This window comes from Melopsittacus undulatus, chromosome 1, assembly GCF_012275295.1.
Source record: "Melopsittacus undulatus isolate bMelUnd1 chromosome 1, bMelUnd1.mat.Z, whole genome shotgun sequence".
Classification (NCBI taxonomy): Eukaryota; Metazoa; Chordata; class Aves; order Psittaciformes; family Psittaculidae; genus Melopsittacus; species Melopsittacus undulatus.
Window position 1 is genome coordinate 154,281,347 of NC_047527.1, and position 27,722 is coordinate 154,309,068.

The window sequence follows — 27,722 nt, forward strand, 5'->3', positions numbered from 1 at the left end:
TTCCTTACAAGTCCCTGAGCTTTGTACATGCCATTTATTTCATTCAAAAGTCAACACTTTCTGCCAATAACTGAGTTTTACATAATATCTGCAGACGCGTGCTGGGAGAAAACATCTGGTTTTCTGTCCCTTTATGGAGCAATGCAGTGAGCTATGGTCACACATAAAGTATTAGTACAACATACTACTTTCATAAAGGCAATGCAATGCAGGCTGCCTAGCATAGCTCCTCTCCTTTGGAGAGATGTGGGGTATTTCTTGGGGTGAAGAGTCTATGTCCTCTTCAGAGCTCCCTCTGGTACTTGGGCCACCAGTAACAGGATCTCTGCTGTCAGTCATCATTGCTTTCAGTATTTCCACTCCCTGTGCTCTTACCACAAACAGCAGCAAACTGCTGCCCGCATCAGAAATGTCTGTTCCTATACAAGTTGCTGAGTATGAGACATTGCAGCAATAAACAAGGATCACTGCATGGCAAAGCAACAGCAGCAAGAAGACCCAAGCTCAGCATCCCAATGGGAAATCACCCCATCAGATTAACAGAACCAACTCTGAAGCAACCACATAAAGAATGGCACAGCGGTGGTGGGACAAGAGGGAGGGCTCTCCCCACAGCTTTGCAAGCCCCATAGGGAAGTGGAGAAGACCCACTAGTGCTGTGAGTGGGGAGAGCAAGGCCCCTGCTAAACCCATTGCAGGATGGAGAGGGGACAGTGGGGACAGGCTGAGGAACACTATGGCTGCCCAAACAACTCCATGCCAGCCAGGCTGGGATGGCAGCGAAGGGGCAATGGGATCCTTGCCTTTCTCTACCATAAACTAAGCCATGTCCCTGGCCTGGCCTCAGGGATAACTTTAGTACAGAGGGTGAAACCCAACCCCTTCAGCGTGACATGGGCTGTAACACAGAGCTGGCAACCCAGCTGTGCTGCTTCAGGAGTGTCAAAGCTGCTCATCAGCACTGGGAAAGCATGGGAGCAGGGAGAGCCCAGCAGGCTTCCCTTGCCTTTCCTTTGGCTTCCAGGCCCCTTTGCATGGCATCAGCAGAAGTGATGCTGGCTGGGAGCTGGCATGGTCAGGACACTGAAGCTGGTTCCCACTGATGGGATGGTGAGAAGAGAAACCCTTCTGTCCTCTGACATGCCCAGGGCAGCAGGCAGCACCCTTCCTGAAAGGCACATCTATCCTATAGCTGCACAGGCAGGTCACCTGCAGAATGTGCCTTGCTGGGATATTTGTCCTTCAAACCATCATACTGTAACTATGTGCATCATTGCATTCAGTCCATGGTTTCTATGGTGAAACAGCCGTATCCAGCCACATGGGTCTTTAGCCTGGAGCACATCAAACCAGTATGCACTCAAAGTAACAGCAGCAAAACCCAGTAAAGTTTGGAAATATACCCTAGCAGCTTCAGAGCAGCATTGTTATCCTACAGATCTGTCACTGTTTTCTGAGACCACTCATTGGATCAGAGTCTCTGATCATAATGAGACTCTGGATCTCATTATGATGAGTCTCACTGGATCATAAGCTTTTCTTCTTCTCCCCTTACAAAGCAGTAAATGATCAGAAGCCTTCCAAGCTTGCCTCATGTTCCTATGTGTAAGTGCAGACATAAAGATTGAATCTGCATGTGCCCAAGTCCATGCTGTGCATGCAGCTTCATGGAAAGGTAGCTCCTCTGGTTCTCTACAGTCAAAAACCTCTGTCTTGCACTGTGACAGTGCTCTTCTGAAATCTATTCCTCATGGCTAAGGAGCAGGCAACCATCTGGTGATTCCCTGATGTGCCTTTCTGTCATGTGGGAAGGTCCTGAAGCTTGTCTCCAGAACCAGTTTGTGACCGAGGATGCAGGAGATGTGGGATGTGATGCAGGAGGTGCGGGATGTGATGCAGGAGATGTGGGATGTGATGCAGGAGGTGCGGGATGTGATGCAGGAGATGTGGGATGTGATGCAGGAGATATGGGATGTGATGCAGGAGGTGTGGGATGTGATGCAGGAGGTGTGGGATGTGATGCAGGAGCTGTGCCAAGACGTCTCATTGATTGTAATTTCAGAGCACCAGCAACTGCACCTGAACCAATGCTGCTTCCACTGTTGGTCACTTACACGTAGTTCATTGTATGCTGTTCACATCTGGTTATGGCTGGCACCACTCTTGCACTCGAGATAAGACTGCAGGCAAAGTTAAGGAAGTCAGGTCCAGAGCAGATCCATCAGGTATTCAGGTGCTGAACATCTACTGAAATAAATGGAAGTGAGGGTTGCACATGGTCTTCTGGAAGTGGGCCCCACTGGCATTAGGAAGTAAAGAGATGAAAGGTTGCAAGGAGCAAGTGTGAGTACTAGAATGAAATGAACTTCAAGGTGGAAAACAAACCACTTCCATTACAGCATCCCAAAATAAGGATATTGCATTGTTGAAGAGATTTCTTGGCTAAAACTCACTGTGGCTATGGATTAGTGTATTTCTTCCTGCATTCTTCATGGAAGTTGGCATGCTCTGGTAAATGGCAGCACTTCCATGGTGTGCAGCATGGCTTGAGGCAGCAAAATCTGGCCCTAATACTAGAGTTAAGCAAACTGTTAAAATAGGAACTGAACCAAATGCCCTGATCTCCTCCCCAAACTCAAACTAAACCTGTTTTGAGGTTCAGGAATGTTTGGTTAACTTGAAGTAAAACAATGTTGTGTTTCTGCACATCCTGCTTCCAGCAAAGCCTCCAAGCAGGAATACAAAACATGGCAGGCAGGGCTCTGTTTGCACTATTTCTGGCCCAGCTGAGACCAGGAAGGACTGGAAACCTCACAAAACCAGCTTTGTCTCACAGGGTACCCAGCTCCCCGGCTCTGCCACTGGTCCAATACAATATAACTCATGCACATATGAATTTACTATTAATTTTATACCAGGTAACTGTGGTGAAGAGATTCCCTTGGGTATCAGACACATGAAAACTCCATTTTTATTGCACTGTGGCAACACGTTATCTGCGTACTTTAAAGCCCTTTTATGCTCATCCTTATGCAGTCATTGGCATAGCTGCATGAAGACAAGATGTCTCTTGTGGCACACAACAACAAACCACAGCAAATGATAACCAAGGTCACAAACCATGCACATTTTGTGCTTTGTATTTGGTCCAGGGCTCATTTATAACATGTAATCCCCAAATTTGCTGTTTGACAGCTCTTTGACAACTCTCTTTACTGAGTTTGCAAAGCATAACTATGAATACAACAGGATTTCTGGAGGTGCACAAGTAGCCATATGGTTCTGTGTAGCAGACTTGCAAATTCATATTAAAGGAACCTTTAGTGTTATTGCTAGAAATGGTATCACTGTCAGCAAAACCTAAGACAAACAGCCTGATTACTCAGCTCTCTGCTGCACCACAACAAAGCCATCCCAAACGATGCAGTACCACAGCTTCATGCTTGCTAGCCAGATTTATTATGTTTTCCAGATTCCAACAGGACACAGATATTAAGAAATGTGTGTTAATCATTGCCCTAATGAGAACAAGATGCAGTTAGCATTTAGGCTGTCACAGAAAATACAGGCAATGAGCACAGACTAAATGCACTCTAAATCCAAGGAAACCCAATCCTTCTTTCCGCTAGCAAGTTCCAGTGCAATGGTCATGTCCAGGGGAAGAGTTCTAATCAGCTACCTAAGCTTTAGCAGTTCTGTGCATATGCTTTCATTAGGCACAAGGCAAAGTAAAATGCCATTCTGACCACAGCTGTGAAAGCAAAGTAACCACTGTACCACTTGCTCACATACGAGAGGCTATGAGCATATAAAGCACTAAAGGCCTTGCCCAGCATCTCCCCTCCACAGACATCAAACCTCCCAGTGTGGCACTGGGACAACTTCTGGAGCAAACAAGTACCTACAAGTATAAGAGGACAAAAACATGGCTTTAAACATAAACTAAAAGGCATGTCTAGACTTAAAGAACAAGCCCATTTATTTCATGTGGTAAAAAGGCAAACCCCATCACTATTGCACACTTCTGAGGGCCTGAAGGTGCACAGAGTTGGTGAGTTCTCTAAAGCAGAAGAAAACAAGCTTTTTTTGGTTAGTTATTTATTCACCTTAAAGAAGCTTCCACTCTGCCCACCAGAAAAGGATGCAGAGTTAATAAATGAGGTTTGAGATGCTGCTGGAGCAGCAGATAAGGCAGGCACCAAGGGAGTGGGAGCAAGAGGAAACCAGACAGTCATTTCTGCTTGGATTGCAGTAGCCTGCAGCCCCACTGCTCAGGGGACACCCAAAACTTGTCCTTCTCCCTGCCATTCCTCCTCCCAGCTCCCCACACTGGTCACACAGCTCCATCTTTCACTCCATCCGCATCACCAGGCACTGGGTGAACACTGATTTAACCTTTACTAACTGCACACTAAGAATGGGTTTGTTTCACTGCTACCTGGAGGTGTTTTTATACCCTTTTGAGTACAGGAACTTTGAAGAATAGTTACAAAACATGAAAGCCATTTAGGACACGGCACCTCTTCATCTCTTTGCATAGGTTAAAACTAATATTACCTTGAAAAGTGAGTGCTGAAGTAAAATGTGACTGGGAAATGTCTCACTGCACCCTCCTGGAGTACCAAAAGTGTAGTAAATGTAAGAAAACTTTGGCTTCCTTTTTTTGGGGGGGTATCTTTCCCTCTTTCCCTCCCTTTCACACCCCTATCCCAAGGGCTAGACAAGTATTCTTTGCATGTCAGCCAGCATTACATGAATAGTTACTCCAGTTTCCCTTCAGAAAGAAAGAAATCAGCTCAGACATTGCACTATCAGCTTCCTGATGGGCGGAAGGTGAAAAACAGAAAGCAAAACTAAGCCAATAGACTGGATTTCCCCACTTTTGAGGTGCATTGTTTAAAACAGGGCATTTTCCAGGTAGGGATGAGGTCTTACCCAGAGCATATTTCCCCTTCCCTCAAATCCCCAGAAGTAACAACAGAAACAACAACAAAATCTAGCTCTTCCTTCTGGATGATTCTATGATTCTATGTTCCCAGTATTGCAGTCTGCTTATGCTTTGTCTTCCTGAAGAGATGAATAACCAAACCTCTGTAAAAGGAAAATCAGCCACAGCTTAAATAAATACTATCGATAAGTATTATAATAGTGGTCACTGTACTATACAAGTGCATCACTGAACAGATTAATGTGACAAAAGAGAACTTCTGTGTTACATATTTTGCTCAGTTACATGTTTATGTTCTCCTTCAAGTGAAAACTTGTAATTCCCAGAAGAGCCACAATGAGCTTGACAAATGAGGTTGGATGTCAGGAGCTATTAATGAACCATCCTCTTGGCTAATATGTGTTTGCATCCAGAGTTCACCATCAGCATTCCTCTTCCATCTTCCTCAGCTGGGCTGTCTGGCAGGTGCTGGGAGGGGTGAACACCGAGGGGTCAGCAATGCCCAGCTGTAGATCAAAGAAGCGAGTGGAGGTTGTCACGCTGTAGTTCTTTGTGTAGGTTTCCTGTACTGGGTAACAGTCCGTCACGGTGTAAACGCCAACCCACGATTCCACTGTAACCAAGCAGAAACAGGACTGTGTTAGATGACACCGAAGAATGAATAAATGAATTAATGAATGAATAAATGAATAAATTAATTAATTAATGTGCCATGTTGACATCAGTCACAAAAGTGGCTGCTCCTCAAGCAAAGCCTATAGGCTGTAACTGCCCACGGTTCTGCCCACATGCATGGCAACACCAACAAAGGCCACGAAGCTGGTATAATTTGGACAGCACAATGATCTTAAACCTGAACACGCTGGTACCAAGCACATTTGAAACCATGGTATTGGAATGTCACCTTTCAAGCAGACCTCTCCTGAAGGACCCTGACTTCTGCTTAGTCCCAAGCTTAACTGAGTGCTATAAACTCTGATTTCTCTCACCTCTCATGCCACTTTTATGGCAGCACTTACTCACTTCACCAATAAAGCTATTCAAATGCTCTGCTTCCCCAAGAGGCAAATTTTGGTGCCACCAGCTTAGGTATCACAGGGACATGTCACCTTACACTGCTATTGACAACATTCTCACCTCAGTGAGTTTGGTTTTGAATATGCAGAAATGAAGGCTTCTTGTCCTCAGCAAGTCTTCTGTGAAGGTAAAATCAAGGTAGCCCCTATCTCCATTGAAACCTTTGTCAGTTTAACAGAAATACTATTTCTAGGATCCAAAGCCATATTAGCTTAAAGGAGGATGATGTGACAACTTGAAGATGTTATTTTTATGAATGGTCATACAGAAAAGCGCTGGAGACACAAAATAGTACAGGATAAAAATCGCACATCATTAACTGAATGTGCCTGGATACTAAGTTCCATGAAAGTTCCAACAAATACCGGATCTGAAAAACAGAATTCTTGGAGTAAGTGATAATTTGCCTCTTGTAGAATACCAGAGGATATAGAGACCTTGTTACAAAGGTCTAATGATCTTATCCTTCATTTCCTACTTCATTCTTTCTATTTATAGTCAAGAAAGAAAAGCTCTTCCCCTGGCTAACTGCTCAGGTTCAGCCTACACATGAGGTGTCTATAACCATAAGTATTGTATTAGCTGAATAGTGCCATTAATTTCATGTGGAGTTTAAAATTCATCTTAGAGTTGTGTGGGTCACCAGTAAACCACAGCTGAAACTGAAGCCGATGTGCTAACCAACTGCTATGCCTCCAAAATATGGTACCTATGGTACCTTGGCACATTCAGGCTACTTTCCTTTCTGATGCAGGTGTTCAGCTGCCAAGTGCTGATGTTTCTTACTAGTGTAGTGGATAGCAAAACTTAAGTGAACACTAAGGATGTTCCACTGCTGCAGAACCATGTATTGGATGTCTTCTACAGCAACACTTGATAGTAGTGTGTAGGCACACATTGACACCTGCTTTGTTTCTACTATGCCCACTCTAGTTTGAGTGTGCCCCTGATTACACTACCAGTTCTCCTATAGATAAATTCTGGATACAGGCTGCTGGATTCAGAAGCAAAATGATGCTGTTCCATGCCAAAATCTGTATGATACAAACTAAAATACATTCAAGGCCTTTGGGCATATTTGATCCTGCTGAGCTATAGAACACTCTCTTAATAAAAACCATTGATAATAAAGTCATATGCTGTGCACAAGAGATATTATTCCTTCCAGCAAGCATTATAGAAATGGGGAAAGCTGGAGTGAGACATACAGAGTTCTGTTTTTCCCTGGGTAGCAAAGGCAATGACCATTATTCAGATGAAACAACCCCATGCACATACATACATTTCCTGGCTGGCTTTCTGTCCGACCATTCCTGTACCATAATTTTATCTCCAGGTCCCCCAATGTAGTACTGATCTTCGTAGGTTGAATTGGCAGGAATATCATACGGATCCCATGGCTCTGTCAGAGCAACCTTTGAGCAAAGCTTTGTAACTTGCTCAATCTGAAACATCACTGCATCTTTGTAGAGGAATATATACTCAAAGAATCTGAAACAGCAAAAAGAAAGAGCAGTTAATACATATAGTCTTATTCTCTACTAAGCTGGTAAGTAAGCTTGCCTTTGCCTTCTTGGTTTAAGTCCCTTTTCACTTGCATTAAACTCTGCCACTTGGAGAAAGGCTAACCAGTTGGGCTGAAGTTTCCCATGCTGAAAGTTTGCCTCAGCTGACTCTTTCCAACACAAATAAAGCAGACTGAACCGGTTCAGCCATTTCTGAGAACAACAGAACAACTTTTCTGAGAACATCCGAGAGGAAAACATGTTATTATTGCCCGTTTTGTTATGGTTTTTAATAGCTGTTTCATTAAAAAGCTCCTGTGCCTCCATGTTTTGGAGAAAGCACTTGAAATTTGGCAGGGGGAAAGTTTTGATTAAAAGTTGCCCAGATTTGGCCAAGTTATAAGCCTTTGGAGAAAAATGTGCTTGCATAGGCTGCATAGATCCAATTCCCTGTGACTGGGGTAGAGCCTTTTGCTGTGATGGTTAGATCTGGTATCTGCCATCCTCACAGATGCTCCTCCATGGCAACAAACGTAGCTTAGTGAGGCAAGGGCATGGACCAAGTGCAGAACTGATCGGTTCTGCCTCCTTAATGGCAAAGTTTCTCTGGAAGCCACCAGACTCAAGAAGCAGTGAAAGGAGATAGCAGAACAGTAAGGCAGAGATAAGGGGATGTGTGGAGATCAATGAGCCTCACAGACTAGAAGGGGAGGTCAACAAAGTGGGTAGTTAATAAGGATTTAAAACCTGCCTTCTATAGAATATGAAGTGACCAAACCCTGCTCCATGAGGAGAGATAATAAATGTCTTCATGGACATTTTCATCCAGTGGCACTTGGCATTAACACATCAGACAATGAGTAGTTCAAAGCACAGCTCAAAACACCCTCACGTGTGCTCTGCACCTTTTGCAAAGGAGAGGCAGGACTCACTCTCTAACCCCCCCCCCCCAACCTGTGTACCCTCTATTAGAGGCTTCCTGGGAATATCTCAGCTCAAGTATTTGGCTACAGACCACTGTATAACAGTGTTTATACAGACCACTGTATAAACACAAGCCTGTGACCACATCAGGACACTTTTATATCCCATTCAGTCCAGAGACCATCCTCACAAGAATGCTAAAATATGCTTATTTATGTGTTTGCAACCAGGCTGCAATGATTCAACTCCCATTCAGCCGGCTGCCCAGCAGCTCCTGTGAAAGTGGCATGCAGAATGCCTCACAGATGAGTCTGTCAACATGTTTGAGATATCTGAGTGACAATACAGTCATTTTGTGGAAGAACAGAGAAGCAAGGTTAGTGAAGCATTGCAGGCTACTGGGAATAGAACTTAATTCCATTTCTTTTGTATTTTAAATCCTTACTTAAAACTTATTTAGCACAGAAGTTTTATCTGCATTTTTAACAGCATTTTTTCACATTTTCTTTTTCCTTATCCTTTATCAATCATTCCACAGAATATTTACCTTTTGTTCTCGATTTTGCAACCTGTGAATTGCTATCATTGCATGTGGGAAATGTGTCACCTTTATTCAAGTGACACTTGTATAGTAGTTAAACTTCAACCCGATGAATGTGTGTATTTAACTGCCAGCACAGGGATAGCCACTGTGACTTCAACAGATGGCCTGAATACTTGCAGAAGGAGGACCCACATCCATCTCTGTGCCCTTTCTGCAGAGCAAGAGGCTCCACTACCTATGGTTTTGGTTTGGGGACTGAACATAGGTAGAAGAAACACCAGTCATACGAATTGATGTGCTGCTGGGATGAGTTCAGCACACACACAGGATGAGAACTGCAGAGTGTGGCTGTACCCATGGGTAAGCCATGAGCATGATTTACACTGTCAGTGTTCAACCCAGGTGTACCTCACATCCGAGTGTGAAAGCGAACTGCTCCTGTGTGTGTCCTGGAAGTAGCAACTAAACCCTAAGATCACACAGGACCTGAGTTCAGCTGTGTATGAAAGGTGAATGGTTAAGTTGTTGTTTTATAAAGAGAACTCTTAACCAGCCAAAATTAATACCAAAATGTGCATGAATGCACAAATGACAATTTTAAAGCAAAATATTTTAAACTAATTTCCTTTTCTTTCTTTTTCTTTTTTCCTTTTACCAGCCAAGCCCTAAGAATAGTGCCTCTATTTGGTTTAGGGGCCCAAGATTTCACTGGCTGCTTGAGGGGAAGCACAGAGCCCTGCGAAGAGGTCTTGGCAAAGAAACAGGAGAGGAAATGATTTGTGGTCAGTTTGTGTTTTCAGAAGTAACACATTTGCAGCCTGAGCCCACCTCCAACATTGGGTTTATAACAGTTTCACTTCTTACACTTCAAGAGGGCCTCAACCTGTTCACTGGGCACCTGCAAGCAGGTTTGGAGAAGTTCCTTGGACAGGTTACCCTATTTGCCTGACTGAGATTATGTCCCTTCCTTTCCTATCCTATTCCATCCTACCCTGTCCTATGCCTCACACCCTTTGTACACTATACCCTTAATGGGACTCTCTCATGGCCCTTAATACTCCCTTTGTCTGTGCCTGAAAATGGATGAATTCCAGAATATAAACACGCATGTTTTTTGCTCCTATGCTTGAAAGGTTTTCTTAACACTGGACTATATCCTGCACAAATAACCCCATGGATTTTGCTGGAAGCAATCATGTCAGATAGGTGGGATACACACTGCATTCAGTACTCTCTTCTGAATAAGAGACCAATTGAGTTGAATGCAAGGGCAGAATACCATGCCCACACAATCATGAGGCAAAGCACTTGCATGAAGATGTATTGTGAACAGTGGGTGTGCATCCAAACACCATCCTACCTCTGAGATTCCTCATCCACTCTGGGGAAGCAGTGAGAGGTGCCTCCAAGGAGTCAGCCCAGATAACACAGAGACACACTCCTGGACCCTCATAAATGATGGAAACCAATAAATGTATGTAATGACTTGTCTCCCATAGGGATTATTGCTCTGCATGATACTGATGCAACTCAAAACAATGAATTATTGCGTTTATATTTGTCAGGACAAAGAGACATTAGACCTGAGAACATGCTACCAGCTCTGTTTCAGGTACTCAGTCTCCATTGAGTCCTGCCCTATGCTGAGGTCCTTCCTAGCTGCCACTCCTGAAGCATCACAGCCTGCCCATCAACTCCACTTGACTTCCAGGGTTTCCTCTGCACTTCCAAAGGCTTCCTCCTGAGTGTCAAACCTAGAAGGAAGGAGGTGCTTGCTGTCCAGTTGCCTTCACAGTGACTGAGAGGAGGAGAAGTGCTGGCAGCAGCACACCAAGACCCGCGTGATGCATCTTGGAGCACATCAGACAAGGTCATTTGCTAGAGAGAAGCAAAATAATGGTCTGAGGCTGAGACTGGGTAACAGAAATTCCTTGTGTGCTAAATCTAGCTCGGCATCGTTTTGCTCTGTGGCTTTGGATGAGTAACTTACAGCACCAGAGCCTTAAAATGCCTTTTTTGATTGCTGCAGCATTGAAGAGGCACGGATCAGGGATCAGGAACCATTTGAGAGAGGCATTGCATTAACAAAGCACAAACCACATTTCCTGCCCCAAGAAACAACGGAGCAATGGTTCTTGTAAAGCAGACTTTCCTTTCCTGCAAAGCCATACGGGGTTTCATGCACTTAGGGCTTTAACCTGTTGATCCAGTTTTCTCAGCTGCAGCTATTGCATCCTTAAAACCCCCACCTGAGTTAGCCAGGACTTATATTACCTCATAACTACTACAGAGCAACTGAAAAATGAAAGCAAAATTTTATATATGGTTTGTATCAGTATTTGCTATTTAAGATATCAAGTTGGGGTCACTGCAATTGTTTCAAAGCCAACTTTGCTTTCTCCTCTGAGATTAACTGATAGCTTGAAGCATCCATCTGCCTTTGGGTTTATTACTCCTTTGCCAGTCCATTTGTAAAAAGACACTTTCAAACACCATGAAAGAAGTTCTCATTGAAGAAATTGCACTAAAAAAGCCCCAAACAAATGATCTGGTTTAGCGCACATGGACAGGTCCATCCAAATATGCAATCCTTGAGTAATCCTGTACCCTCTAGATAACACCCCTTCCACAATGGTACCACTTCACCCATTCCTTACTGAAGAAAGATGCCCTGGGAGAATGGGATCTGTGACTGCAAGGCTGACTACAACCCCTCCTCTCCTCAGCTCTGCAGATTAATAACACTTTCAAAGGAGCAAAGCTGCCAAGCAGACAGTTGATAAACACTCATCAGGTCAAGAACATTCATCTGCCTTTGGAAAGCTCTGGCAAGCTCCGTTCAGAGCGGAGCAGCATTCACTTCTCCATGGATTTCTGGGAACTCCTCTCCTCTTTCCCAGGAAGTTTTCGGTAATTTCAGACTTGTGTTTTTCTTCTGGTGTATCAGACCTCAAGGACAACAGTCATTTACCATATCTGATCTCACATGCTTGGCAGCGGTGCCGGCCGATGGTATATTGTACAAACACAGCGCTGTGCAAACACATGTGACTGTAAGTGTAACCTGAGAGTGTGTAAAAGCAGTGGGTTTTAGTCTGATTTAAATCACTCACAGATTGTAAAGGCCTGGTTTTACTTTCAAGGTGGCCAAGTCTTCTGTATCAGGTACCTAATTTGCAAGGTCTATGAGGAACTTGGCCAGCACTACCAGCTTCCAAATGAGGCACTTGAAGTCCTGCTAATTATTAAGTTCACGTAGAAAGGAAACCATAAATACAGGACCTGAAAGCTGGAAAGTCAAAGTTACAGCAGCTGAAGGGTGACAGATTTTTGTGACTCTGATTATTGAACTCTATGAAAGAAATAGGCAATATCTTATTGTATTCCCATCAATTATACCAGCTACTTCAGCAAGTACTAAAGGAAATGCAGTTCTGCAAGAACACTGTTTCCATTGCTGTCCCTTTTGGGCTGTCCTGATGCTCCCTAATAATCAGTCTGATCCACCAAGTCACACCCCTGAGAACAACGCATTCAAATCGAAGTTGAAACTCAGAAAAGCAATAAAGCATCGTGTTTAAGGGAGTCATGTTTTGGAAAGGGCTAAAAGATGCACTGTCCTTAATAGAGAGCATCTGTGTGTTAAGGAATGGCAGATGTGGCCAGGATACCATAATGCTTTCCAGTGAATTAAATGCAATCACAGAATCACCTCTAGGGAATATGGTATATATGAGTAGAACCACATGATATCAAAATGCACTTGCAGTCAAAGCTTATTTTACCATTCTGGGTTTGTAATAGAAGTTTAGCACAGTGAGGTCTTGCTCCCTGAGCAGGTTAATAATAACAAAGGTTACTGGAAAATCACAGCAGGGCTTAGAGGAGATTAAAAAGAATGAGGAAGGCCAGGACTTACCTCTCAATATACACTAAAAGCATCAGGAAGGACAAATAATAAGGAAAGAAATCATAGAGATACATTATCATTTATTATATTGCTCATCCCCTTTGTGCTATATACAATATATATATTATATATATATATAAAAGTAAGTAACTCATTTGAAAGATTGGATGCTCAAAACTGAGATGCGGAATTCTCTTCTGAGCATGCAATGATATTAAGGCATTCTGTGAGCTCTATTCCAACCTCAATGATTCTATGATCCTAATTGTCACCTCTAGCTGGAGTTTTCACACCTTTCTCTGAATCTGGCTCAGAGACAGGATATTAATGTGGATCTTGGCTCTGCCCCAGTATGATAGTACCTATGTTACACAGCAGAAAGATACAGCAAAATAAAGTCCCTTCCATCTGAAGGACCTTCAGATACCCTGAACAGGGACTACCTGAAATGCAGGAGACTTATTGCTCTTTATCAAGATTGTAAATCTCATTATGCATATACTTGGCCATTCAATTGCTTTCCAGTATGCATTCCTGCATGAAAAGTAATCATGCAGAAGTCTGAGGAACAGAGTGCCCTTTGGAACAGATGGGAAGTAGGTCCCTATTGTGACAGAGCAAACTTTTCTTTCACAATGGAATATTCCCTGGAAAAAGTTGTGAGGATGTGCACTTGTACCAGATTACTGACCCGAGATGTAATGGTTTCCACCTTCCATCTGCAATGAGTTACCGAAGAGGGATGATTCAGGTCTTTCAGATATCTGTCCAATGTAAAACATGTAACACATCAGGTCTGTTTTCAAGGGAGTTTGGAAGTCAGGCCAGCCAGGGGAATCAGACAACAGAGTCTGGAGGTTAAGTACACCTCAACTTCCTAACATCTTCATCCAAAGGTCTGAGTGTAGCTTATTTTTAACCAACCAGGGATTGACATCACTGGGAACAAGTGCACCCTGAAGTCCTGACACTGCTTCATCCTCCCTCCAGTGTAAAAACAACTTCTTCCTTCCATCCTTTTGGTCCTTGTGCAGGGCTCTTCTTCCTCCTTCTGCAACATCGTGTGCTGAATGCATCGATTCATCACTGGATTTAAACACTTGTTTCTTCTGCTCTGCTCGGCCCCAATGAGGTCAGAGTGGTAATGGTGTCCTGGGTTTGGATGCCACACTTAAGGGAACTGTTAGAATACAGTTCAGAGAACAGAAACAATGGTGTCATGCTTAAAACTGGATGATCTTAAGGTCCTTTCCAACCCTAACTCTTCTATGATTCTATGACCTGTGCAGAAACTGAGCATGGTTAGGCTACAAAAGGAAGCCTGGGGTAGGAGTGATTATAATCTGTGCAGTATACACCAAGCTAAAAAAGAGTAACAGTTATTCTCCCTGTTACTTGAAGAAAACAGCATCACCTTAAGCAAGGAGAGGTCACTTACGAGATACTCTGAAATCATCTGTATGTGTGTCCTTTTACATCCCAGCCTTGACAAGAACTGGTAAGAAAACCAAGGGTCAAATGAAGCTTTACTTCTCCAGGCTGGACAGGTTACATGGTGACTTGGAGACCCAGATCATGGAATCACTCTTAACATGTAGGTAACAGACAAGCTCCATCCATTAGTCCTGACATTATCAGTCCTATAACTCAGACCCTTGACACCACTGCCTGCCCAAAGGGGCTGAACACCCTCTGGGGTCACTTCCTGAGCCATATATCAACATGGCCGCAGAAGAAGCGGCTCCACGTCAGACATCGCCGGAGCACCGGGGCCGACTCTGCTGGGCCAACACATCCCCAGGTAAGGGGCCTTGTGCCTGGAGAACAGTGGGGCTGTGGGGTGCACGGTGGGGAGAGAGCCATGGCGGTGTCACCACTCCATGGGGTCCCAGCCCCATCATCCTGGTGGTTCCGTGAGGGGAGCCGCTGGCGCCATGATGCTGCGGTAGGCCCGAGTTACCTCAGCGCGGCGGCGGGCAACCGGCAGCATCGAATGGTTTAGTTCAGAGCTAAAAACAGACGTTTCAAGCAAAAAATAAGCAAAGTGGCTATAAATTTACTTGGGATTTTTTAATAAGCGTTTTATTGTAATAACCGTTACTATATTGCAGGTGGTGCATTAGTGAAGCGCTTCTTTTCCAGGCGGTTGGTCTGTGAGGTAACCCCATGCACAAGGCTCCCTGGGGTGTAGCACAAGAGGCTTTTTGTCCTCCTGTGTTGTACAAATTGAGCAACTTCCAATTCCTTTCCACACATAACTGGGAAGTTTTGTTGCTGGAGAAGCAGCAGGTACTTGTGTGGGGAGTCTGTAAGAGTCAACCATGGTTTTAGGGCTGGCACCATGCAAGGAGGAAGGCTCCATGCTGGTTTTTCCTGCCGGGTGTCCCCGTTCAGCATTTATGGGGAGTTTTCCACATTTTCATGCTTCAGAGACCTTTTTGGCTGTGATTTGGAGAGGATTCTGCAGCTGGTATCTGTCTATGAGTAAAACTACCTGGTCTACTTCTTGCAATGGTCTGGGTGATGTCCTGTGTGAAGCATCACTAGAGATGAAGGTGCTAGATGGAGCTGTGAGTAACAGTGTGGGAAAAGCACACAAAAAGCTGCTTCTGAGGCAAGAAAGCACTCATACTTCTAAGAATGAGCAGGAATCCTTTCCATGGATACTGGTAAGTAACAGCTGGAAGGATCTAGTCCTTGAAAATACAGAATCCGTAACAGAAAAGAGGTGTTGTGTTTAGGTTATGGGTTGGTTTGGGCCTTTTTAATTGTATTGCAAGCACTTTGGGGGTAGTTGTTGTGGTGACATTTTAGTTGTGTTGTTTTCCTGTGTAGAAAGAAGCAGTGGCCCAAATTAGCACTGCTCTCTGTTCAGCCTGATGTTCTCTAGGTACCTGTACGATGAGAAAAGGGACTTTAGACCCAATACCAGGTTGTGTAGGTCATCAAGCATTCATTCAAATGCTGCCATTCTGTCTCACTTTCCTTCCTCAGAGCTGTCTGTGGGGCAGTGCTTTTAACCAGGCTGGGAATGGGTTTCTGTTGGTCTATTGGATTGTGTTTTCCTTACTGCTTCAAAAGAAGGTAGGGAATTTACAGTGTTTGTACCTCAAAAGTTGTCTGCACAGGTTAAAGAAGTGTTCTTTGGTGGAAGTTGGTGTCCCCAGACAATGACTTCTTGAACTGGTATGTTACCGAATGCTCTATATCAGGGAGGTATGGCCCTGCTCAGGACCATTGAACTTAGCAGACAAATGATGTGCAGTGAAAGCATAGCCTTGAGTTGGAGAGTTGTGGAGTTCAGTGTTCTCACCTTTATGTAAGTCACAACCTTCGATGGGGATCATTTTGGTCAGTTCTTTTGGCTCTGTTGTTAGTTAGTCATATTAATTATATAAACCATGCATGCTTTTATAAAACAGGACAAGAGATAATGGCCTCAAGCTGAGCTAGAGAAGGTTTAGACTGGATATTAGGAGATATTTCTCCACTAAGAGGGTAATCGGGCATTGGACCAGGCTGCCCAGGGAAGTTGTGGAATCACTGTCCTTAAACCAGTGTAGCCACAGCCCTTACTGGTGGCTTTGGCAGTCCTGGGGTTAAGGTCGGACTTGATGATCTTAAAGGTCTTTTCCAACCTCATTGATTCTGTGATTCTGTGAATGATGGCAACTGTGCATGCGCTCTGAGGGCTGAGGCTCCATTGCACTTCACATGGGGACCCTGGGGATCTGAGGGACAGTGCTGCCTCCTGCACACTGAGGATCCTCAGCAATGTTCACTTTTACAGCCAGCCCTAATTACACTATCACATTAATGAGTTAAAGACAAACCCTGTCCAAAACCAGGAGTGGGGAGATAGGATTCACATGACACATGCATGCGAAGGGAATAATTAAAAGGTTGAACTGTCTGCTAAAATTGCTCTTCTCAAAACTATTGCATTTTACTGTTTGTCCTCTATTGAGTTACTGTGGGTTTTGTTATTACAGCAGTGATAACCCACAACTCCTCTGCCTTTTGTGGGGGACCTTCAGCAGCCACCACATGTATACTGCTTGTAGGAACCATCCCTAAGCAACACCCATGATGCATTACAAGATACTGGCAGACCTTAAAAATCAGCCTGGCTGCAAATTCATACTTAGTTAACAGATGAATATACATTTCAAACCCTTTCTCTTCACAGTATGGAGTACTTGCTTTAGGGTACATGTCAGTGCATTTGATGCAGAACCTTTTCCCTGGTCATCTGTTAGCCCATCACAGAAACCACAGCTGAAGGAAGCAAGGCTGAGAATACAGATCTATTTTTTGCCATTTTAATAGTATTAAACCCCTGACACGTTTATTTTTCACTCAAGACCAGTCCTAAGAAGCAGCAGCAAGGAGGGCAAGACCTGTAAATAATACTGGTATAAACTGCACTGGCACAGCTGAAAGTTTTCCATTACTCAGGAAAAGGTCACTAGACCTATTGAACATGTTTAGACTACCCATGCTGCTTAAAACATGACAGAAATAGCTTTACCATTTAGCATCTGACACAAATACAAACCAAAGTCCTCAGCAAACAGGTATGCCTACCCAATTTGGGGGTGTTTTCCTGACCCAGAGCCCAGTGTCATGCACACACTGCCAGGGAGGCAGGGGTTAGGGTTAGGGTGAAAAGCAGTAAAAATCATAGAGGAAACTCACTCTGGCCAAGATCCTTAAGGCTTCACAGGGCAGCAAGGAAAGGCTATTGTATAACACACTGGCTGTGACAATACGGTCAGCCTCATTCTGCAAACTGTTAGTGCTTTGGGCAAGAGGCTCTTTGGCCAGAGACATGCTGCTGGGACACTGCAGGTCCCAGTCCTGACAGCTCCCAGTGCCACAGGGCAGCCCTTCCCAGCAGCAGCAGCGGGCTTGTTGCTAAAGGAACCTGGGGAACAGAGGATGGGAACAGCTTTCTGCACCAACCAAGCCCCATGCTGCTGCTGGTAACAGCCAGTACATCTCAAGGCACTGTAGCTGGAAGCTGCGATGATCAGCTCTAACAAAGATGAATTTGTACACACATCGCTTCAGTATAAACAGCTCAGGATAGTGACTGAAGCAGGGTTTTGTCTTTATATTTGATGCTTGTCCATATGCTATACTAATTTCCTTGTGAACATCAGACACATATTGCAATGAGGAGATGCTCTCCTTTCTGTAATATTTTAAGCGTCATTTTTAGAAGTAAAAGAGTGATCTGTGGATTTTTTACAGCCTGAAACTGCACTCAAATATTTAGTTATTAAGCCCAGACTGATTTTAAATGGGGGCAGCAACTGCAAACAGCATGTAATTCATTAGCCCACTGTGGAGGAGAATACTGGCTATCTAAAGAACACTTCCACGGTTAAACACAAATAACCCAAATGACACTGAACACACTGGACAATGTTTATAGTTACTATTGCTACAGTATATAAGCATCTCAGTTACAATACATAGCCTGCAGAGACATGATACGAGCTTTGTAAGTGATTTTTTCCATTCTTTCAGAGCCTCGAACAGCAGTTCCTGCCTCCGTGCCAGACTGCACATCACTTTGACCTGGCTTGACTACATGAGCACAACCAACGTGACAGATTGGGTAAGCTGAATGTAGCTGAATTATACCCAGTTCTGTCTCCATCTCTGATGTCCAACTGTTGCTACTTCAGAAGACTATTTACATTATGAACTTAACCTGCCTATGGGGTACATGTGGTATGAAATGGTATAATGCATTGAGAATCAGTATCTGCATGCTTACATTTGGGTTTGGAGACAAGCAGACCAGAAGGTATATTAAAAAACACAGCAAGTCTTTCATCTTCTTCTCTGTTGAGGCAGTTGAATGCTCCTTTAGGTTTCCATAATAACAAAGGGAGAAACAAAATGTAAGGGGCATCTCCACTCTCACACCCTTCCTTCCTTTTATGTTCCCGAATTCTTTCCACCCTACATAAGAAAGCCCAGGGGACACCTCCACTCTTTATCAAGCACATTGTCTAAATGTGTCCCTTTCACTCTCTCCAGACAACAAACCAGTCTGACTGCAAATCCATGTGTGCTTTTGTGCACAGGTATTTAAAGTGAGACAAGGAGGTGTCCAAGTCCTGAGGTGGCACCACAGAGAACAAAAAAGAAACCTATTTCTTGTACAGAAGATGTAGGACACAAATCTGGATCTAATTAAATAGGGATACATTAATTTGGGAACTAATTGTAGTAAGAATTCCTCATCCTGTATGGAGCTCCCCTTCCCAAATAGTAAACGTCCTCAGAATTACCATAAGTGCATAGCATGAGTAAACTTGCCAGTGCTGGCTGCCTAAAAAGTATGGCAGCATCCTAAGTTTCCTGGCAAGGAAAGTATCCAAATATGATAAATCCACAGTTGCAAATGGTGTTAGGAGATACTGAAAAAATGAAAAATGAGACCTTTCTTTGCTGCATTCACTTCATCAACTCTGTGCTCCACAGGAGTGTTTAAAAGCCCTTAGCACTGTCATGCACAAAACTGCCCTTGGGAAAACTTTGGGTGAAATCTCCTCAGAAACATGAAGGCCTTAAGAAAAAGAAAGTTCTTAAGCAAATAAAGAAATCTATCAGAAAACAGTTTGTTCCCAGTAAACAACCCAGGATATTAGTTACAGGCATCATAAAACTTGTGCTTTACTGCTCCCTCCAATACCACCGTTGTCAGTGTGTTTTGAACATACCCTCATAAAGATGAAATTATACTTGGCAATAGCTATAAAGGAGCAGATTCTGAAGAGCACATTGCAGCACAAGAAGTCAATGAGAGTCAGTGAAGCCATTTGTGGGATGAATTACTTGTGACCTACTCAACTGACCAGAAGGTAAATAAGCAGGACATCATTACAATGCTGTTTTTCAAACAGAGTAAAGAAAAGAGGCTCATCATAAGTAACCTTAATATGGGATGTTGCAATATGTGTGGTAACTTGGGTCTTCTGCACTTTTTTGCTATCACCAGCCACAGTATCACATTTCATTATGAACCGTCCTTAGGATAAATAATACATGTTGAAAGCCAGCTATGCAGTAAGTATGCGATATTGCCTTCCATGTGAGAAGACAAATGGGTTTAATGAACTTAGGGATAAGCCACTTCTTAGATATTTCATCTTAAAAGATTATTTCAACTGCAGTGCAGAGATTGCTTTGGTTTATAATTTAGAGAGGAGATAGAGCAAAACAGGTTTAGCCTTCTAAGATCCTAAAGAAGGCAGCAGTCCAGACTTTCACTACTCTTCCAGAATTACATAAACCTCATGTGTTCTTTATACCTGCAGCTTTTAGATGGCTCTTTGTGAGATTTGGGTTGAATAAGACAGTTAATGAAGTTCTATACATACCTCGATTAAGTTTTGAAGGTTTTTATTGACAAACACCATGGAGACAGAGATCCACATTTAGAATAGTTTTGTATCTATCAATGATGTCCGATAATTCAACTTCCAGACTCTTATGGGGTGGGTTTTTGTCAGACAAGAACTTATTCATGCCCCAGTGCCCCTCAACCATTCACATCCAACCTGTGCATCCAGTCCCTTCTACTCCTCTGACATGGGCACTGGGGCAGCAACACAGGGGGATCCAAGCACCAGGTAATTATTAATCCAACAAGGAGCTATTCAGCAGGGAAAGGCTGGATGGAAGTTTCCTCTGGGCTGCTTATGGCCCACAAAACATAGTGTTGATGATGCCAGAGTAAGAAGGTGAACTCCATAACAAATGAAAGGGACAAAGTAGCCTTCCATGGGATGAATAACTAAGTAGCTCCCAAACACATGAAATCTTAGTAGCCAAAGACTGAAAAATTGTAATGATTACAGTGTGAGCACTGTACAAGGAAGTGCCTGCCAAATTCATGTTCTGATGCCAGAAATCATGAATATCATGTAAATCCCAAAACAAAATCTGACAAAATGCACAGATATGGTCATTGCTAAGATATGGTCATTGCTAAGATATGGGAACAGCCCCACTTGCTGTAGGAGGATTGCCACTAAAATGCTCAGAACAAAAGCAAGAATTGCAAATATTACTCTTACTTTGCTCCTTTTTTGTGGTACAAGGGAAGCACCTTTTAATAATGCCAAATGTATGCACATCACCTTCAAAGGAATTATGAAACTGACCCTCAAATAAATGATTGTCAAGGATCTATATTTATAAAAGATGAAAAGAATTATACAAGTTCCTATGAAAACAAGTGATTCTTCCTTACTGCCACCAACGAGGTTTTGGACAAGGCCAGTGATGCTGAAACTCCTCATTTACTCCTGGGTGTGAAAGTATAAAAGGTACCAGCTCCAGAAGTGAGTGCACTGCTGGAAACAGGACCTGTCTCAGATGTTGGTCCTTCCATGCTTCCAGGCGTGGGAACAAACTCTTGGCAGATAATGCTGTCCTCGACTAGTAGTGACTCTCAGCTATCAGAGAATGACCGTGACACAGGCAAAGAGCCATACTCAGAGCCTCGGGAGGACACAGTTTCTGTGTGGAATCCAAGACCTCTTGTCAACATACCTGCATCTCCCCCAGGGCCATAAAAGCAGGGCAGTAAACAAAACCAGCTGAAAGGAACAGCTCTGCTTGGCAGAGACGAGGAGAGGTGTCGCTGGCCGGTGGTAACTTCAGGTTATGCAATGCCATGCTGGGCATAATGGTCCTTATTCGAGAAGAGCCAAAATATTGCACAAGGTTGCCCTATTGCACACAGACATCACCCCCTCCCTGGCATGCCAGACACTATACCATGCCTTCAAAACACTGTGGAGGAGAAAATAATTTCCCCTTTGAGTTAAGAAGAGTAACAGGTAAAAACACATTGAGAGACTGAACACAGCAAGTTACTGAGCATGCAATTCCTTACAAATCTGCAGGGAAAGCCAAGTTGAAGGTTATCTGAAGACAGGGATGAAGTTGGCCAAGAGGGTCAGGAGTTGGAGTGATGCTGCTGCAGCTGCACAGATCCATAGCCCAGAAGTCACTGGCCTGATGGCCACAAACCTGTTTCTCCAGAAAGCAGCCCGAGTGTGACAGATATGGAAGACGGTTCTTTCCTCCAGTCTTTGCACAGATCTGAGGCCCAAATCCTGGCTTGAGAAGAAAACCCTGACCCTACTATGTTCATCCCTCAGTTGTCACCAGTCCATTTCTAAGACTGCATCAGTTTCTAATGTTACACATCTATTCACAAGCCTCTTATTCCTACCCTTACTTCTTCACAACCCTGGGCACTATGGCAAGCACTCTGCTTTCCCAAAGCTCTTTACATTTAACCTTCTTCCATGTTATGTGACAGAGAAGCCTATTTATGCTTTTTCTGAATAACCCAGCATTATTTGCTATGCCACTGTCCTTTCCTGTATTTAAACATCTAATCGTGTCGTTTAGCTACCTGTTCATACCAAAATGGAGAGGATGGAAGGAGATTTCTACAATCTAGAGTTCTGATGCATTCACCAACCATGCAAATGGACAGATTTCTGGAGGCATTTCAGTAAATGTTCCCTTGAATACCTAAAACTGTTTTAAACTACTGGCTCTTAAACCAGTTAAGGTTAAGGAGACCTGAATCATTAACTGAAAGAGATGACAACTTCAGGACTAATGCACCAGCAGGTAAAGTATCCTTTGGATGCTTCTATCCCCCAGATTTCCCTGAAAGCAATGCACAACCAGGTTTTATTCTCAGCTCACAGCAGTGCAAGATCAGCCCTAAATTAGGAGATTATGGAATTAGGAGATTATGGTCTATCCTTCAGAGGAGATATTCCTTCAGACAAACGGCATTTAGTCCTGTGAGAATAGGTGTGATGTGACCACTTGTGCCATCTGAATTACATCAGGCCTCAAGCTGAATGGAGTCCAAATTAAGACCATAAATATAAAGATTCCTTTCATGGTGTTGCTTTAGCTGTTCCGTCACGTCACCATCAACTGTCTGCATCCTGTCTGCGAGCACAGGACAAATGATGAGCTTGAGTCTCTCTGTGTTCAACTCCATCTCCAAGTCTCTACCACAGAATAAAAGAGTATAGCATAGAAATGACAGTGATGTATCTTGTGAAAACACCAATCCTCACACACAGCTCTCCCTAGAACAACTGCTGCATGCTTCAGGCTATTGCCTAGCACTTTGACTGCCAGCCTGCATCCATCACAGCAGCCTTCTGGTGCCAGCTTTCCAAACTCACAGGCATTACCAGCACCAGACACCTGAAAGAACTTGGCATCTACAGGAAAAAAGTAAATGCAGGAGGTTTGAGTACCCACCTTTGATCCTCAAAGGTGACTTATGGACACAGTAGCTAACGAAGCATTTTAGATCTCAAGAACTCTCATTAGATTTAGAGAAACTGCTGAAAATTCTATGTTTCCCTGCAAATTAAGGCTCTCGGCAGTCTGACACACTACACAACCTTCAGAAACAGGGCTTGGGTTCCCAAGCAACTTGGACTATTCTGAACACTTTACCCATCACCATCATTCATTCCCCTAAACGTTAAACTGCAGAAACCCCTCCCAAAACCCAGGCTGGGAAACAAATGTGCAGCTGCTCAGGGCAGCTCAATACTTTGCCAGTTGAGTCACCAAAATGACCACAGAATGGCTGGATTATAGGATTTTAATAGGTCAGACACTGCTGGTTTTCCTTTACAATCACACAGCCTAAAACGACTCAGAAGGAGTTGAGGTTAAGTCAGACACACTTTGAACAGTCATCACTTCTGCTCCAGATGAACGCTGTTGTATCTGCACCTGACCGGATGCTGCTTCCCTTCAGTCAATGACATGGCTTGGAATATGCAAAGAGCCTGCTGGAATACCAGACATAATCCTTATAAACATGGCTTTGTCTCTCCTCTATTGTACTAGGAGCTTTTGCTGCCAAGTGAAGGAGTTAATCCTGCCCATGACTGTGCCTGTCTTTGCAAATACAATTGAAACTACAGTTTGAAAGTGTTAAATAAGCATTGATATGATATCTCCAGGTTGTTTTTTCCCACTCTGCAGTTATGATTGTTCAGACAACAACCCTAGCAGTCTCATACACACAGGCATGCCAATGTGCTGCATGCTGTACAAGTGGTGGCTGCTCAAATACACTCCTACAAGAGAGAAATCAGTTTTATTCCTCATACTGACTTTCCTGGCCACACAGAACTTTTGTGCTCCCCATCATCACATTTATCATAGGACAAACTGTTCCTGGGCCTCCCTGAAAATCACTCTGGGAAAAACAGCATGGAAGATAAGAGTTAACCTCTGTTAACATGGCATCTGGTAAGTAACAACTGAACCCGCAGATGTTACCTTCAAATGAAACACATTTGCCTCAAAGACAAAACCATTCTGATGCCTGTTACCTATTTTGGAAGTGTCCTGAGACGGAGGCCAACAGAGGGTTGAACAAGAGCAAGGAAGGATGAATACACAGAGAGCACAAAAGGATGTAACTCCATGTAGTAAGGAATAGAAATAAATAATAAAATAACAAAATATTAAAATAAATATTTATTATAACAAATAACATCAAATAATTCAAAAATAAAACTATGTCCTGTGCTGAACAGGTAACGTGACGCAGCTCTGCCTCAAGAGCTCTAGGGAACAGATTCAAGTGCTCTCTTTTCATATCAGGTAATAACCCTCATGCTCTGACCTATTCCAAACGGGAAGTTGCCCAATCTACTCAATAAAAGCCTCTGTTTTCTTTCCTCTTCTCCTGGTATCAGCTGAGGGCTACACAAAACCAAAAGAGGAGACTGTCTCTGCCCTCTGCGTTCATACCCACAATTGATTCATCTTATGGTTATGTTTTATGCGTTTACTTAAAACACTGGCTTGATGTACATATGGAAATGCCACAATGAAACAATGAAAACTGGAAGTTTTGGGGTTTGTCCTGCGGTTATGAGCCTGCAAGCCATTCTACACAGGCAGTTCTTTGTATCCCTGATTAATCATCAGCTAACTTAGAGCTATGTCCAATGAACATCCACTCCAGAAAACACTCTGTATAAGAATGTGGTTGTTGGCCAACCCCGGTTGCTGCACGTAAGTTACATCTGGTAGGAGCAAAACGTGTCCATTTGTGAGATTTTAGGCTGAACCTTCCTTGGAGACCAGGACAGAGCTATTTCTCTTGTTGCTTTTGTAGTCACTGCCTTGGCATGATTACCCTCTTCTTGTCAATGTCAAAGCGCAGAGGAGGAGAGGCTACTTTCAACAGACAGCACAAATCCCTTTGCTTCTGACTTCTGAAGGCTTCAGTTTATGACTCACTGTGTCCACAGTGAAGTGGTGATCCCAGCTCCAGACCTGATCCAACACACACTGAAATCAATGGGAGTCTTTCCGTTGACTTCAATGGAAGCGGGGTCACACCCTTAGCAGACACTCGCTGTGCACATGAAACCACCCACCAGTTTTGGATGGCTGAAGACATGGTCACCCTGGAATCAGCAGGGATCCCTGAGGTCGGAGGTTGTCTACAACAGAAAACTAATACAGGAAAAGGCAACAGAGAGATGCTTCAAGTGCACCTGCCTCCTTACAGCCCTATCAGCCCAGAAGGAACTGCATCCAGAGCAAATATTGATCAAAGCTGTCAAAAGAGCAGATCTTGGCAAAAGCCATAATCTGGCCCAGAAAATGTAGAATAATTATTCAGTCTTGAAGGCTTCAAATAAAATAAACATAAGCTTGAAGAAATGAGCTCATGACAACTTAGAAGCTAGAAAAGACTTGCATCAGACTCTTATGCTTGTCAAACATAAAGGTCAACCTAGGACTTGTAAACGAAGAGGAGCTTGAGCACAGCCGGTGTCAGCCTCTATGTTGCATGTTATCAAACCACCAGCTAGCAGCTGTACGTTGCCTTTAACATAGGGCTCCTAGATGAAAAGAGGAGTAAAGAAAAAAGCTCACGATGAGGGGAAACTTTGTTTGAAAATGAAGCATCTCAAACAGTTTTAAGAGTGTTTGGGGACTGTCAGAGAAAGGACCAAGGCTTTGGGAAGGTGAAAACAATGACTATGTGATATTGGCAAGAAACTGATCATCGTGAGGAAAAAAATGCCAGCAGCAAAAAGGAATATTGATCTCTTAACAGCAGAGGCCATTTAGTTGGGATGATACAGCGTTTGCAGGCTGGCTTTCACCTTGGTTTGCACATCCCTGGGAATAAGGCACTTATTTGAACGTCTTTTAGATGGGAGAGGTGGGGATATGGGCAGACTGGCTGCTCTCACACAGGCAGGTCCTGACATGGGTTTAAGAGCTAGTGATGGTTGGTACCCAGAAACTTCACACTCACTCAGGCCTCTCTGGGCTGATCATTTCTTCCACCCAAGCTGTCAGGGCCTGAGCTTGGCAGATTGAAGCAAGAAGAGGCCCTGCTTCGGCCAGCTTTCTTCTACACTTACTTTCAGCAATGACACAGTGATTTTTGATGGGTTTGCTATGGCCTTAGCAGAGGAACACTGAATAACTTAAGAACAGGGAGGTCCTCCAGGGCTGGGCAGTTGGTGCAGTGTGTATCACAGGGAACAGTTGCATCCTCACCCCCTGCACTCATCACCTGCCACTTGCAGGAACCGAGAATGACCAGAGAACTTGTGACTTAACCTTATTAGCTAATTACTGGGCTAGAAACCCCCCTGTGACATAATTCCTGTGTTTGAGTGTAATCTCTTCACCAGACCTCATTATACCCATGTTACCGCATGTTTTTGGACTCACTTCCCATTCCATTAAAACAAACAAAAGGAATGGGGAAAAAAAACAAATCAGGAACTGGGAGAAAGAAAGATCCCTGAAGGTAAAATGCTGACACTGCTTATCATAAATCTCTTGGGATATATAGAGAGAGACGCAGGTATACATTATATAATGAGATATATATATATCTTGATATAGAAATAGATATTAGATGTTAGATAGACAGATCTAGATGTTGGATATCAATATAAAGATTTTATTTCAGATACAAAGACTAGGTATAGATTAGAAATCAGATATTAAATATAGATTATAGGTATCTATTTAGATATTGTTATAGATAATATAGTATATGTGGAGATATATAGATTAGCTATTAGGTACAGATGTAGATTAACTATTACATATTAGTTCTATAGATTACATATTATATATTACATATATAGATATGCATATAGGTTAGAGACATAGTTTATATATATAGATATGGATATAGCTGATATGGAGATAGTTATGCATATAGATACATAGGGAGATTATAGTCACATAGCTATATATAACACAGATACATGCGGGGCACTGCTGTAACCCCCGTCGGTGCCAGGTTTCCTGCCCACCGCCGATGATTCGCACCAACCGCCCCCCCCAGCCGCGCCCCGCCGGTCCCTCCGAGGGGCTCCGCCGCTGCCATCCCCTCCCCACGGCATCGCCCCCATCCCCGGGAGGCGCCTGGGGCCCTGCCCGCCCCGCACACCTACTTCTTGCAGGGGATCAGCGCCTTCCTCTCCTCCAGGACCCGCAGCCGCTGGTTGGGGCCGTCGTAGGACACGGCGGCCCTGGTGTTGCGGCCCGTGCCGTGCTCGTAGGTCACGGTGCGCCCTTCCCACTGCCGCGGCGCCTGGCACGGCTCGGCCCCGGCCGCGTCCGCACCGCCCCGCAGCAGGAGGCAGCCCAGCACCACCAGCCCCAGCACCGGGACCGGCCGCAGCCCGGCCGCCGCCTGCGCCATGCTCCGCACCCCGCACAGCGCGCAGG

At 43.9% G+C, this 27,722-nt stretch overlaps 2 protein-coding genes across 3 annotated transcripts in view; both read right to left on the minus strand.

Moving 5' to 3' along the window:
• Positions 1–27,722, minus strand: part of ANLN (anillin, actin binding protein) — an 819,922-nt gene that overhangs the window by 313,555 nt on the left and 478,645 nt on the right. The window lies entirely within an intron of this gene.
• Positions 3,437–27,704, minus strand: EPDR1 (ependymin related 1). The gene is made up of 3 exons (XM_005145070.3): positions 27,446–27,704; positions 7,308–7,516; positions 3,437–5,561 (listed from the first exon to the last, which is right to left on the minus strand). The coding sequence occupies exons 1-3, from the start codon at positions 27,694–27,696 to the stop codon at positions 5,371–5,373; spliced, it is 651 nt and encodes a 216-aa protein (XP_005145127.3). The 5' UTR covers positions 27,697–27,704; the 3' UTR covers positions 3,437–5,370.